The sequence below is a fragment of the Lipotes vexillifer genome, unplaced genomic scaffold (assembly GCF_000442215.2).
Source record: "Lipotes vexillifer unplaced genomic scaffold, Lipotes_vexillifer_v1.1 scaffold90, whole genome shotgun sequence".
NCBI lineage: Eukaryota > Metazoa > Chordata > Mammalia > Artiodactyla > Lipotidae > Lipotes > Lipotes vexillifer.
The window spans coordinates 717,046-732,503 of NW_006782310.1; the positions used below are offsets into that span (position 1 = coordinate 717,046).

The 15,458-nt window shown below is 42.9% G+C and overlaps 1 protein-coding gene across 1 annotated transcript; it reads left to right on the forward strand.

The window, feature by feature from the left end:
* The first annotated feature begins 6,403 nt into the window (after positions 1 to 6,403).
* Positions 6,404 to 11,935, forward strand: TTR (transthyretin). Its single transcript, XM_007455157.1, is given in 5 exon segments — positions 6,404 to 6,492; positions 7,502 to 7,632; positions 10,282 to 10,417; positions 11,682 to 11,750; positions 11,752 to 11,935. Coding segments are annotated over 5 exon segments (444 nt in total). The 5' UTR covers positions 6,404 to 6,423; the 3' UTR covers positions 11,791 to 11,935.
* The last annotated feature ends 3,523 nt before the right edge of the window (positions 11,936 to 15,458 follow it).

The following is a 15,458-nucleotide window of genomic DNA, read 5'->3' on the forward strand; positions in this document are numbered from 1 at the left end:
TGTGGTACGCGGGCCTCTCACTGTTGTGGCCTCTCCCTTTGTGGAGCACAGGCTCCGGACGCGCAGGCTCAGCGGCCATGGCTCACGGGCCCAGCCGCTCCGCGGCATGTGGGATCTTCCCAGACCGGGGCACGAACCCGTGTCCCCTGCATCGGCAGGCAGACTCTCAACCACTGCGCCACCAGAGAAGCCCACAACTTCCTTTTTACTTCCTTCAGCTGCTAACGAATCTCAGGGATAACCCCCATTTTCTCACTTTGTATATGCTAGTAGATTCCATTAGATTACAGCCATGCCATGCTGGCCTGGGGTCCATTCCACCTCTTTCCTCAGAGTTCTTAACCTCATTGTGCGTAAAATTAAATACGGTACAAAGGAACTCAATAACACTGAAATGACACTTTAAAATATTTTTCAAACTGTGATATAATATGTGTGCATCTTTATTAATTACAAAATCTAGCACTGGGTCTAATAACTACCATAACTTCAAAGTAGTGATGAGCATAAAGAATATTTTTAAAGATATCCACCCAGTAGATGTATATGAAAAGATCTGTGATTTCTCTTAGTGACAAAGTCACAGGTACTGCTAATAACTACTTTTGGTTTGTTGTCTACATTTATAATTTAAGGAAATGCTGAATTTCAGTCAGGGATTTGTATAAATAAAGATGTAATTTTTTCCCATCCAATATCACAGGTTTTCCGAATTTTACCCACAGACACCAAGAGTTTGTGGACCCCGGGTTAAGAATCCCTATTAAGATGACTTGGCATGTCTCTGCTTTTCTACATTACATGCTGATTTTATAATGTGTTTCTCACATCACAGTTTCTAAGTTCTTTAGGCAATTCATTCCAGTCTATATGTACTACCTACAGTTCTCAGATACATTCTCCATCTTTTTAAGAACATTGTTTCTTACATGTAAAAAGTATGAGATAATCATCAAAAACTGGAAACAACTGAAGTATCCACCAAATGCTGAATGGATAAACACATTGTGGTATACCCATTCAAATGAGTACTACTCATAAATTAACAGGAAAATTAATGAAACATGCAACAACATGGATGAAGAAAAAGAATTATATTAACACAAAGAAGGCTACAAAAGGCTAATCAAAAGGCTACATACTGTATGATTCCATTTATATGATTGCCTGCATGGGCAATGAAAGAATGGGAAACAAAGGAAAAGGCTTTTTCCGTAATTATTCAGCCATCCCCGGAGGAAAGACACACTAGATAAGACAGAAACAAGCATTCGGAGAACAAGAAAAGTGCAGTCTGTTGTGAAGTAAGGAAATTTTCTAGGCTCTCCCATAGGCTGGATGAAATAGCCTCAAAAAATTAGTCAAGTCCCTTTGCTCTAATTCCTTGCTTACTCAGCAAGCATCTGACTATTAATTAAATTGGTATTATGGTTTTAAAATGAATCTTTTACGATTGTCTTACTATTAATGGAATCCTCAGGGCTTAGTCACCTCAAGGGGAGCTGACAAAATTGAATTCTTCAGCCTGCAAAGATCCAGGGCCCCAAAACACTGTCTTCCCCCCCTACCCACCCCCCTCCTTCATGAGACCCAGTCCAAACTCCTGTTCAGCCAACTCTCCACTCTAGCTAATCAGCTTACTCACAAGAATATTAGTGGGCATTTCAGAGTCAACAGATCACTGGCTAGCAGTTGACATGCACCCTCAGAAAATAAATGAAGAAGAAAGAATTTATCTATGATATTTTAAAAAATTAATAGATAAACTTGTCCATTAGAAGGGGGACGGCAGAAGAACCTTAAACAGAGAGCAGTCCTGAGCTGTTCATTAACTACCACATATTTCTGTAGTAAAAGGAGGAATAGCATCATCAAATTAGTCTATTTTACCTCAGCTAAACATCTAGGCTTCAGCCCCATGCTCAGAATGTGAAGAAAAACAGTACATGGCTAAGAAAAGACATACATTTATAGCAGAAATGTTTCACTACAGCACCTTTGTTTTCTGGCACTTGATCCTACTGCTGTTGATATCGGCTCTACAGAACACTGTTTCTACAGCAACCACTTAAGGCTCCAAGAATGTGGTGACCCTTGACCTTAATTCATCCTTCTTGGTGGACCTCATGTAACCATCTTTCTAAAAGAGCTTTCACAAACTCAGATAAACACGGAAAGGCAGGCCCTCTTATCTTTGGGAGGTTATGTTTATCCTTACAACCCTCTTTCATCACCAATTGCCTGTCAGGCCAGAAACACTGGACTTTTCTTGTATTTGTCATTGCCATTTGTTCCATACCAGCATTCCTTTGACCAAGAATGCATTCCCACTCTCTTCATTTCTTCCTTCCTCCACTGAAACACCATAAGCTTCTTCTCCTGAGGCTCTCTTACTTTTACTTCACATTTATCTACATTTGCTCTTTAGGCCTCTGGCAGAATTTTCTCTTCTTTTTATATTAAAAATCATCTCCATCTCTGTAAGTTACTGATGACCCCACAATCAGATTCGGGATGCTCTCTGTACTCTCACTTTCCCTCTACCTCCTTATCTTGTTCAAGTTCAAATCCTACTAATGATTTCCAGGTCAATGATAGTTCAGAAGGCAAGCAAGTCAAAGCGGCCAAGGGCATGAGGCTTGGAGGGTGTGCTACTGCAGTGAATAACAGAATCTACTATTAGGGGGTGTAAATGGATGGAGTGGGGGTGTAACTAACATGAGGAGATAGATCAGGCATAAATATAAGTTCCTGTATTTAGGTGAAAATTCATAAATGGTAACTGCAGGAAGATATCACCTCACACCTGTTAGAATGGCTATCATAAAGAAGAAAAGAAATAATAAATGCTTGCAAGGACGTAAAGAAAAGGGAATCTCTGTGCACTGCTGATGGAATGTAAATTGGTACTGCAACTATGGAAACAGTATGGAGTTTCCTCAAAAAATTTAAAATAGACCTAGCATACAATCCAGCAATCCCACTTCTGGCTATATATCCAAAGGACATGAAAAATGGATCTCGAAGAGATATCTGCACTCCCGTGTTCAGCATTACTCACAACAGCCTAGATATGGAAACAACCTCAGTCTCTGTCTAGGGGTGAATGGATAAAGAATCTGTGGTATGTATGTACACAATGGAATATTATTCAGCCATGAGGAAGAAGGGAATCCTGCCATTTACAACAACATGGATGGACCTCGAGGGCATGATGTTAAGTGAGATAAGCCAGACAGAGAAAGACAAATATTGTATGACCTCACTCATATGTAGAATCTAAAAAAGTTGAACTCATAGAGACAGAGAATAAAAAGTAGTTGCCAGGGGCTGAGGGGTGGAAGAAATAGGAGAGTTTGGTAAGAGTACAAACTCACAGCTGTAAGATAAATAAGGTCTGAAGACCTAACGTAAAACATGGTGACTATAGTTGATAACACTGTCTTATATAATTGAAGTCTGCTAAGAGAGTAGAACTTAAATGTTCTCACTAAAAAAAAAAGAGATAAATATGTGAAGTGATGGGTGTGTTCATTAACTAGACGGTGGGAACCCTTTCACAATGTATACATATATCAAATCACCACTATGTACACTTTAAATATCTTAAAATTTCGTTTGTCAGTTATACCTCAATAAAGTTGAAAATAAGATTCATAAATGAAAAAAGCAGAGATGATGGATAATATATGGTGATTTTTGATCACTGAGACCAAGAGGTCATGATGGGTAGTGTTATGTTGCGGGGAATGTGGTCGCAGCTACTACAGTTACGAATGCGTTCAGGATGCATCATTTGCAGTAGAGCATCTTCCAAAGAAGGTTACTGTCTCAAAGTCCTGTGTACTGGCCTGATTCTACCTGGAGCACGTATCCAGTTCAGAGCATCACATTTGAAAAGAAGAGGGCTTCCCTCGTAGCGCAGTCGTTGAGAGTCCGCCTGCGATGCAGGGCACACCGGTTCGTGCCCCAGTCCAGGAAGATCTCACATGCCGCGGAGCGGCTCGGCCCGTGAGCCGTGGCCGCTGAGCCTGCGCGTCCGGAGCCTGTGCTCCGCAACGGGAGAGGCCACAACAGTGAGAGGCCCGCGTACCACAGAGGCCCGCGTACCGCAAAAAAAAAAAAAAAGAAGAAAAGAAAAGAAGCACTGACCACCGACGGGAGTGTATCAGAGGAGGAGGTTCTGGGTGATAAGGATTCTGGGAAATGTGTCTGAAAAGGAATCATTCAGAGAAGTTGGAATGTCTATTTGGCAAACAGAAAATAAGCTGTCACTCACCACTCAAATGGCTGTCAGGAGACCAGCAATTCCAAACTCAAATTTCCAGGAGGCCAGGCAGGAACACAGATGAGAGAAACAGGACATGTGTAAGAAGAGAAAAAAGCTCAAGCATGAGAGTGTCACTAGAGATGTTACCTAGCCTCAGAGTCGAAGGAGAGGCCTGGTCGTTATGATGTCTGAGAATGACAGCCCGAAGATTATCATCAGATGTGAGAATAGGCCTAATGCTACATTCTTTTCCGATTTCTCAAGAGAAGCCAGAAATCCACATTTTCATGCAATATGTCTCAATTTTTACTTCTAACAACTATTTCAAAAAAAATCTAAAGACAGATTCCTCAGGCCAAACATAACATGTCTATGGGCTGGTGGCAGCCCAGTGTTGCCAGGTCATGATGTCTATGGGACACATTTCTTGGTTTTAACAGAAAGTAGCGCAAAGATGCATAGATGGAAGATTGACTTGGGACATGAGAGCACATTCGAATGTTTAGAATTCACAGTCAGAAAACAGACTCTCCACCCAAGTTCTGAGCATTGGGAAATAGTCCAGAGAATAGTAGATGACAATATATGAAAGAGATAAGAGAAAGGATTTTCTCCTCAGCAGAGATGTTGAACTAAATTATAATTATACTTTATACCAGAATAGTGACTTACAGGTTATCAAGCGCTTTTGTATTATCTCACGTAAAAAGTTATTAGACTAGTTCTTTGAAGTAGAAAAGTACGTATTTCTGTTTTACGAATGCATGAGCTGGGTATCTGAGATATTACATAATTCACAGAAGGTCACCCTGGAAACCGGGCAAGAGAATTAGGACTCAGGTCATCGAACTTCAAAGTCAAAACTCTTTCCAGTGCTGCTTCAGAGTCAGACTCTAAGGCTGTGAGATTCCATTCCTAGCTATGCTCTGAACTGGATTTGCTCCTTTGTTGTTTTTCCGTGGTCAGTTTCCTCCCCTGCACATTTCCATATTCCTGGAATGCCTTCCTGTCCCTTCCACTACTCCCTGAAAGCCCTTATCCTTCACCACCTCTTGTCCAGTTTCTTCCAAGCTGTCACCTACAGGAATGCTCCCCCACCTCTCTGTGCTCCAAACTGGACTCACCCTCGACATGTGATTGTCCAAAATTTTTGTCTATCTTCTTTGCAACGTCTACGTATACGTCTTTATCAGGACAAAACCTGTCTTAACCCATAACAAAGCCACGTGCACTTATGTGCACACACATACACACAAGAGCTGGTACTTGATCAATGAATCATCAAATGATTATAATTGCTGGACTTGTAAACTGGTCAGGAGAAAGAGAACCTTTTGTCAACCGTGGCTTCTAATTCTCACAGCCATTTCTACTTCCTTCCGGAAACTTTGATTCTGACAAAAGCCAGCTGGGTAGCCTTGTTTCTGCACAGTCAGTGCAGGAGAGGCCATAAAAAATATCTGGTTCTTTGTATTTCAGGCTCGTGGATGCCAGTTTGAAATGTGTCATTATTGCTTGGGTCGAGAACCTTGTCTCAGAAGAACACAAAAATCATGGAGAAATTGCTGACTAAGTTAAGCTTCCAAATGACTTAGTCTGGCTGAAACATAGGTTTTTCAAATGTAAGCACTGCCAAAGGTTTTTCCTCGTTGACTCATGGATATAGCTCGAGTGCAACGATGCTTTCTGATGCACTATATTTAAGCCTGTGTAGCCAAATGTCATTCCATGTGAAATAAGTTATTACAATTTGTGGCTATCATTTAAAATGAATGATAAAATGTATAGAAAATGGAAAATATGCATAGAAGTAATAGGTAGGGAGGAATAAAATCTCCAAGAATGTTGCTGCATCCAGCCACGCATGGAGGAGTATTTTTGTTTGTTTTGATTGTTTTGTTTTGGTGATCTAGCTGGTCAAATGACCTGTTAAGAATATTTCATAGAGCTAATGTTCTGACGCCCTAATCTGTCTAGGCAAGTTTCATATCTGTGTGGATCACTTATTCTCCCTTTGTTGACTAAGTCAGTAGTCAGAATCAGCAGGTTTGGAGTCAGGCTGGCAGGGCTCAGGAGGCTGGCTGGGGAGAAGTGAGTATAAAAGCCCGAAGCTGGGAGCAGCCCTTCTCAGAGACCCACTAGTCCTTGGCAGAATGGCTTCTTTCCGTCTGTTCCTCCTTTGCCTCGCTGGACTGGTATTTGTGTCTGAGGCTAGCCCTGTGGTGAGTGTTCGACTCTCTGAAGTCCTTTCATATGTCTCCTGTGGACAAAGAAGAAGGGACTCCTTCCTGCTTTGGCACCCAGCTTTTGTTAGTAGGGCCAGGGCACCCAGCATCTACTTGTAAACATCATTGATTCAAACTTCAAAAACAATGAAATTCTGCAGAGCTCACTGAACTGGGGCTTGGATCCTGGGCGCTCTCCTCTATGGCTTTGCAGTGGTGCCTCAGTTTCCTCAGATAAATGGTAGAAATAAAGATCCGATATTCCAGAAACTGTTACTATTGAGTTTTCAGAAGCTTGACATTTGGTAAAGTTGATTTCCCTTTAGCTAATCAAAAAGTATATAGCGATTAACCTCTGAAAGGCTTGGCAGACAACGTTCTAGTCAGATATCTAACTCTTAAATCCTGAGAATTCCCTGGTGGCCCAGTGGTCAGGCCCCGGCCCTTTCACTGCTGCGGGCCCCGGTTTGACCCCTGGTTGGGGAACTAAGATTCCGCAAGCTATGCAGTACAGCCAAAAAGAAAAAAAAAAAAAATTCTTAAATCCCCTAGGAGAATTAACTAAAACTATAAAAAGGGTCATGAAATCATCTGACATTATATAGCAACTAGTAAAAGGGAATCACTACAGCAACAACTGAGTAAAACGCTCTCAGGAAGAACTATTTAGTCCTATGGCACAGTACATCTTCGCAGTTAATTCCACTCAAATGACGAGGCTTACTGAAGCAACTCTTCTCAGAGGGCCTATTTTCTCCCTTCAAGTTCTTTATACACGCCCCGGCTGGAACGCAGCATGTCCAGAGGCAGAAACCATTCCTTCTTTGGAGACAATCACGTCTTTGCTACACTGAGTGAGGGAAGCTCATTAACCATCAACACTTCCGTAGCTGGAAATGGGATTCGCGTGTCCTTTCTGCCTCGCTCCAAATCGAAGGCCACAAAGGACGCATCCTGTCACTCTGACCAACTTTGTTGACTTGTCAGTTGTCTTCTCTCTGCCCAGGGCTCTGGTGAATCCAAGTGTCCTCTGATGGTCAAAGTCCTAGATGTGGTCCAGGGCATTCCCGCTGTGAACGTGGGCGTGAAAGTGTTCAAAAAGGCTGCTGACGAGACCTGGGAGCCTTTTGCCTCGGGGTGAGCTGCCCGGGGAGCCCAGACGGAGGACTTGGTTATACCTTTCCGTTCCCCCGCCACTTGTCAGAGAGAGGGGATCACATTGTTACCAGAAGGGGGGCCCCTTCCAGGGCCCGAGAGTGGGCTCTTGTCTAACACTCAGAAATGAATTATCCGAGGAGACGCACGTGCTGACAAAGCAAGAGACCTTATTGGGAAGGGGCGCCCGGGCGGAGAGCAGCAGGGTAAGGGAACCCAGGAGGACTGCTCTGCCACGTGGCTCGCAGTCTCAGGGCTTATGGTGATGGGGTTAGTTTCCGGCTGTCTCTGGCCAATCATCTTGCTTGTGCCCATATTTGGTCTGACTCAGGATCCTTCCGGGTGGCAGGCACATCTCTCTCTGCCAAGATGGATTCTAGCTCGAGGGTTTGTGGGAGGTCGGCAGGACCTATGGGCTGGCGTCTCCTCCCTCCTTTTGGCCCCTCTCGGGTTCTCCCGATTAGTTTTCTGAGGCAGTGCCGTGTTCCTTATCGGGACCTCCTGTTGTGAGACAACTCATGCAAGCAGTTATTGTCGTACCTGGCCAAGGTGGGCGGTTTCGGTCAAAGGGTCCCTAACGACATCATTCACTAAAGGTCCACCAAGTAAACTGAAAATGTGGGCAGAGGGAAGGTGGATTCTGAGAAGGATGCCCTCTTGCCTTGTTCAGCTGCAAGTGACCAGGATCCTGAACAGCATTCCGGGCAGCTTCCTACTCCCCCCTACACTTCACCATATTTTGGGGTCATGAACCACATGAAAAGGGTGATGAAAACTATGAACTCCATGCCCAGAAAAATACACATATACACACATACAAAAATGTGTATATCATTTCAGGAATTCCAGATTCCTTGATGCCCTTGCATAACACTCCTTGTCTTGGAATGTTAGGAAAGATGTAGAATTTGTGTTGATTTATTAATGAAAGGAATGGAATCGAGGGGCTGCATGGAGGAGGTGACTGTCTGTAGTGTATCTGGATCATCCAGAGTCCAGGGCTGCTGTCTAGCAAACCCTGGTGGAGCATCTACTCTGTGAGGCTGGGGCTATCGAGCTCCATAAGAAAAGACACAGAAGAGAAAGACACATGATAGCAAGCACAGCCACAGATCTGCCTCACCATGCCCCACCGCTGGGAGCCCAAATGACTTCTCACCTTCACCAGATGCTCTATAACTTTCACAGAGTTCTTCTACCTCCACTAGCAAGAGTTTCAAAGAAAATGCACATTAGTAAAATCTAAACCAACCAACTAAAAGAATGAACAACGAAGAAACACTCAGTACCAAGCGATACTGCTAAGTGTTTCTGTCCCCCGAGAAGAGCGTTTCTGTGGGTTTTCAATGAATCCCAAGAATCACATGATGATTCTTGAAATAGAATTTTTTCTTTTTTTTTTTTTACACATGATGATTCTTCATCCATCATTGGGAAGGTCATTTTCTTTAGTGTGGTTTCTACTGAGTTTTTATTTGTTAGTTCACTTATGTCTCTATAAAATGCCAAGAACACTGTGGAAATGCCAAGTTAAGAGAATATTCTAAGCACGAGACAGAACGGATGCCAAAAACATTCAGATGAAAATAAATAAATAAAATGAAAAGGCAAAAAAACCCCAACAACAAACAACATTCAGATGTTTGTGGGAACTTTTTGACCTTCCCACGCCTCACCCACAAGCCCCAAGTTAGCCCAGTTCAAACGCTTCCCTGAGTTTCTAGATGTTCCTCTATCTCCTGCCGTTGGCCTGGAACCAGGGTTTTCATCTACAATTTCCCCCTCAAAACACTGAGGGGACAAGGCCCCTCGCTGGGGAAGCCGTTTACTTTCCTCCTTACTTTGTACTGTATGGGGAAGCGGCCAAAAATGTGTTTTTTGTTTATTAGTAATGGGTCCTGTTGGATTGAATGACTTAAGAATGTGTCTATTGCAATTAAAAGAGGTATCGTGTTTATATTAATGCTTTAAAGTTTGGTTACTCTGGGAGCATCAGTTTACAGGAGTGTAAATAGATGATAATGAATGCAATGAAGGATCCCACGTTAAGTGTACCTCTCTAGAAAACGTCAGTGTGGTTTTTTTTTTCTTTTTTTTAATTGGAGTAAAATTGGTTTACAATGTTAGTTTCTGCTGTACAATGAAGTGAATCAACTCTACGTATACATATAACCCCTCCCTCTTGGACCTCCCTCCCACCCCCCATCCCACCCACCTAGATCGTCACAGAGCACCGAGCTGAGCTCCCTGTGCTATACAGCAGGTTCCCACCAGCTATTTTACACATGGTAGTGTATTTATGACACAAGGTAGTATATTTACGCGTAATGACTTTTTTGAAGTGAAACCTCATAAGAGAAAAAATCTACAATGAGCGTTTTGAAATATTCCTGACAAATTTCCTGTCAGTTAATTTTAGACAGTTACTAGAATTTTCCCTGTCCTGACCTAGTTGAGAAAAAAAAAAATATATATATATATATATACACATATATATATAATCACATACACAAACTGCACTTATGTGTGTGCATATGTGTGTGTGTGTGTGCGTGTGTGTGTGTGGTGTCACCTCAAAATGGCAGTTATTCCCTCAATGCCTAACTTAACGTGGACTTTTGCACCTTCTAGGAAAACCAGTGAATTTGGGGAGCTCCATGGGCTCACAACAGATGAAAAACTTGTGGAAGGAATATACAAAGTAGAATTAGACACCAAATCCTACTGGAAGTCACTTGGCTTTTCCCCTTTCCATGAATATGCAGAGGTGAGTGGATGGATGCTTGTGTTGTTTTTTATTTTTTTGTTTCCAATCCCAGAAAATGCACCGTTTGCACTTTGCACACCTTGGAAAAGTCGGAAGGAACGTACTGTACTAGCACAGCTTCCCTTTCCCATTTCTACAATGAAAAATCCACAAAACTCTGAAAAGCAAACTTTTTCTCTTTGATGATAACTCATTTAGTAACATGACCTGAACTTACAAGATGCTCTTTAGAGATTTCATTCCTTCCACTGAATCCTATTGTTTGTCTGCTGAAGAAATATTAATATGTTGGATTATTAGGCAACCCTTCAGACCCCACTTAGGGTGTTATACAGCAAAAAATAAGTGCATCATTTTACCTCTCTAAAATCTGACAATTTTTTCATTCCAAAACACATCTGGCTTCCAGAGGTTTGGATAAGTGATTTCGGACAATGCATACAGAGACAGTAAATTCATAATAATAATAGCAACACAATAGATAACAGTTTTCAAGCGTATACTACCACTGTTTCCTATATTTAACCTATGTAATCTTTGTAAACAACCCATTGGAGCCATTCCTATTATTATCCTTATTTTACAGGTGAAGAAAGTAAGGCACAGGGAAGTTAAATAACTTGTCAAGGTCATGGGGCCAGTAAGGGGAAGAGCAGTAATATTTACCACCAGGGCCCAGGCTGGGTTTACCCTCAAGGTGTGCCTCAGCTTTATTCCTGTGAGAAGTCACGCTAAAAAATAATAATAATAATAAAAATAAAGCCACATTTGTAACCCTTGGTTCACACTCTATTCCTCTGCCTATGAGGTAGTGGGAACCTCAAAGTTATCCATGGGCCCAATCTCCTTGCGTCTTCCTTGTCTGTAATAATTCCTTAAGTCACGTAAAACAGATGGCTGCCGTGGAAATAGAATCCAGACATGTCGGTCAGCGTTAAAGATCAACTAATTACGTGAGCAATTAGGACCTCTGTGATTTCCCTCGGTCAGGTTAGGGCCACCCTGATTTTTAGTGTGAATTTGCCAAAAAAAGAGAGAGACCTGATTATACAGGCGGGAGTAAAGAATCTGGTTGAAAGGGCTGCGCACGGCTCCAGCGGCTTAGCTGGCCAGCATATTTGGAGTTTTGCCTTTTGCTCACACTGCTCCAGAAAACAAAATAAGAAAGTAAAAATAATTTCTTTGGACTTGGAGTGGTCTGTCTGTCTGTGACTCACATTTGGAGGCTCTGCTGAAAAGCAATCCGGTCTGTGTTCCCTCCTAGGTGGTGTTCACAGACAACGAGTCTGGCCACTGCCACCAAACCATCATGGCCCTGCTCAGCCCCTACACCTAACTTCACCACGGCCCTCATCAGCGGCCCCAAGGAGTGAGGGGCACCTGCTTCGGTGGACTTGCAGGATGAGGGACAGGACTTCGTGTAACCAACAGCATTCCATTTTTATTAAAGCAGTGCTTTCACTTTATAGGCTATGTTAGAAACTCGGGCAGATACATTAAAACATTCCTATTAAAGCACTTCCCATTTCACCATTTGAACTTGCTTTTTTCTTTATTCCCCTGTTGTCCTCTCGAATAAAAAAAAGAAACCAAATTTGACAGAAATGCAAAGGAACTCAAAGAACATCTCTGGCTGAACTCTGGGGGAAATCCAAATTTCCAATGTTTTCCAAGCTAAGCACATATTCGACCTAGTCCGCAGCTATTAAAAACACACATTCTGAAAATGAGAGAGCTTTCTTTTCCTCTCACCTTTGGTGAATAGCAAAAGGCAAATTCTAAGGGTCCTCTTCTTTATTATGTGCATTTCCTTTAAGTGCTTCGCTGATTTCAAGAGTAGCCCAGCTCCACCGGGACAGACTTACAGTGACTCAAGCCCTCTAATCCGGTTCAGAATGACCAGAGCCCACAGGCAGCTGACTAGGGGATGTGATCAGAGAACACTCACACCCCCAACTCGCTTGGACTAACCCGAAATTCACGTACTGAGAGACTGCTGTACGCCAAGCATTCCTTTAGATGCTTTGAACCTAAAGAATAAGATCCAGTGCCTGTGTATAAAGCGCTCACATTCTTCTAAGAAGATAACTGTGTCAACGTGATTTGACAAGGGCTATGGCCCAAGGCACCATACCTTGGCGGGAGGGTGGGAAAGAGGGAGTAGCAAACAGCCTGGAGAAGTCAGAGAGGGACTCAGAATAAGTTGCACTTGTTTGAAATCTGACTCTTAGCCATTTATCGGGTAGAAAATGAGGAGGTATTCTAAGTAAGGAGAGCAGAGATTGCAAGAGCAGGCCAAGGGAAAGAGCTTGATAAATTGAGAGAACAGATGGGGGATTAGAATATTGGATCGTAGCGGGTATTGAGGTGCAGTAGGTTGTGCTGCTGTAACAAACAACCCCAAATCTCTGTGCCTGAACACAAAGTTTATTTCTCACGAGTGCTAAGTCCAATGCAGAAGTTCATGTTCTGGTGACCCTCCACATGGAGGTGGCTTTCCTCCACATGGTGACTCAGGGCCCCAGTTTGATTTATTTTGTGGCTTCAAGGGACACCTAGTCAGCAGACTGGAGGAAGAAATTATGGTATTAGCTGCCTCTGCACTGAAGTGTCACACATGATTCTCCCTGACATTTCACAGGCCAGAACTAGTTACATGGTCCCATTCAGATGCACTGAGCAATATGGTCCCCAGCTGAGAGTCATTTCCCAGAACAACTCTACAGTCTGGAAAAAAGCACTGATCTGTGTTGGTCAACAACCATCTCTGTCACAGCGGGAAATGAGGCTGGAGTGGAGGCTGAAGGCCCTGATGTCACCTTGATTTGGGGCTTCTACCCTCCAGAACTGAGAGAGAGAACCATGTGTCTCTGCCTTCGTATGGCTGCCTTCTTACTGGATTATCATCTCATCTTTTATTTTTTAAATATACATTTTATTGTGGTAAAAAAACATAAAATTTACCATCTTAACCATTTTTAAGTGTTCAGTTTGTAATGCTAAGTATTTTCACATTATTGTGAAACAGATCTCCAGAACTTTTTCATCTTGCAAATCTGAAACCCTATACCCATTAAACAAAAACTCCCCTTTGCCCCTTCCACATGGCCCCTGGGGACTACCATTCTGTCTTCTGTGTCTATGAATTTGACTACTTTAGATCCTTATAAAAGTAGACTCAAACAGTATTTGTCTTTTTGTGACAAGTGTGACCTCATTTTAACCAATTACATCTCCCATGACCCCATTTCAAACTAAAATCACATTCTGAGGTACTGGAGGTTAGGACTTAAACATATATTTCGAGGGGGACACAATTTAACTCATAACACTTGTCTTTCATGACACTGACACTTTTGAACAGTACTGATATCCATTATTTTGGAGAACCACCCTCAGTCTGGCCTCACCTGGCATTTTTTCAGGATTGGACTGAAATTATTGTTTTTGGTAAGAATACCACAGAAGTGGTATCAGTGTTCATCTGAGTGCGTTAGTTAGGAGTTGATGTTGTCAATACGTCATATTCTATGCCCCGTTTTTGATCAACAGAAAGTCTCACGTACTGTGCTGGTGTGGGTGGGAAGGAAATCTCATAGCAGCAAGAAAGAGGAGACAGAGAGGAAGAACCCTGGAACCTGGAAACACAGCCATGACGTTGTTGTTGTAGCTTTATAGGCTGGTGATGAAAACAAGGTTCAACAAATGGAGAGAGGACAGTGTGTCAGTACTCTCCAGCCCAAATCCACCAGGAACACGTGTGTAGCTGAACCAGTTGGACTTACTACTCATCCCGGCAAGAGAGAACACACAACACTCTCACTAAGACAGTATTAGACAGACCCTATCACAGGGTTTGGGCTTTGCTTGGGTGGCTTGGGGGAGAGTCTAAGAAAGTGGGACTCCACTCTCTAGACTGGACGCCATCAGAAAGTGGGGACAATTCTATGACTGAGATCTCAACGGTTCATCTGTAGGGAAGGCAGACCAGAGCAGACACAAAGCTGTGACTGGTAAAGCAGAAATAGTTACTCCTTTTAGTGAAAAGGGAGGTTTGGGATTTTGTGGGTTTCAGCGATTTCTTTTTTTTCTTGCTTTGTCGTGGTCTTAGACCGACATGGTTTGATGTTCTGTGAGACTGTCGTATCCAACAGAGCAACGATGGCCCAAACTAGCTTGTAATAAACTTGAGGCCAGTTCCCGAATGCCAGCAGCTGCTTTCCCACCCTCTTCCTCAACGTCTATGGAGCTGTTGAGAAGAAAAGATCAGAAAATAGTGCTGATAGCTTTGCTGTGAAAGGGGAGAGAATTAGAGGAGTCCATGAAGTTTTAGGCATCAATCGGTCCTGGCCAGCAGATTGAACGGACCACCCAGTCACTGAGTTCAGGAATGTGGGCAGAGGGCAGATTTGTAGTCAGCGATGGGTGAGTTCAATTTTAGCCACAGTGAGCTTGAAGTCATCAAGCCAGTTTTCAATCTCATACCTTGGAAGTCAGCATTGTGTGTACACATACAGGCAGAAAACAAAACTCACTAATATTAAAATACCTCCTGAAACATCTGGATAGCACCTGCCAAACAAGGAAATTTAGGGTGTTTATGCCTTAACCTGTATTTTGTTCACAAAGGTGACACTTCTAAAAACTGTTATTTCTCACCCAAACCCTCAGTCTTATGACCATTCCTTCCTTTTACTTCTCATTTCAGAGAACACAACACTCCTGCCCCTGCTTCAGCCCCATGACTACTTCCTGCCTTTCAAAATGGAAATAAGCTCAGAATCAATTCCATTTTCCTAGCTTCCCATTCTCTGCCCCAGTTAATTTAAAGCCAAGGTAGATGGTAATTCATCTTTGGCAATCAGTGCAAATGCTGAAGGTCTGTTCCGGAATCACTGTCAGCCAGCAAGGAGAGAGGGGTTACCTGCAGCTGCTTAAACAAACACTGAGATGTGGAGCTTCCCCAGGGGCTCAGCAGTCACCCACCCACTGCCGCTGCCCAGGAGGCTGAAGGTTGGGAAACTGCGTATAAGGCAGGAAT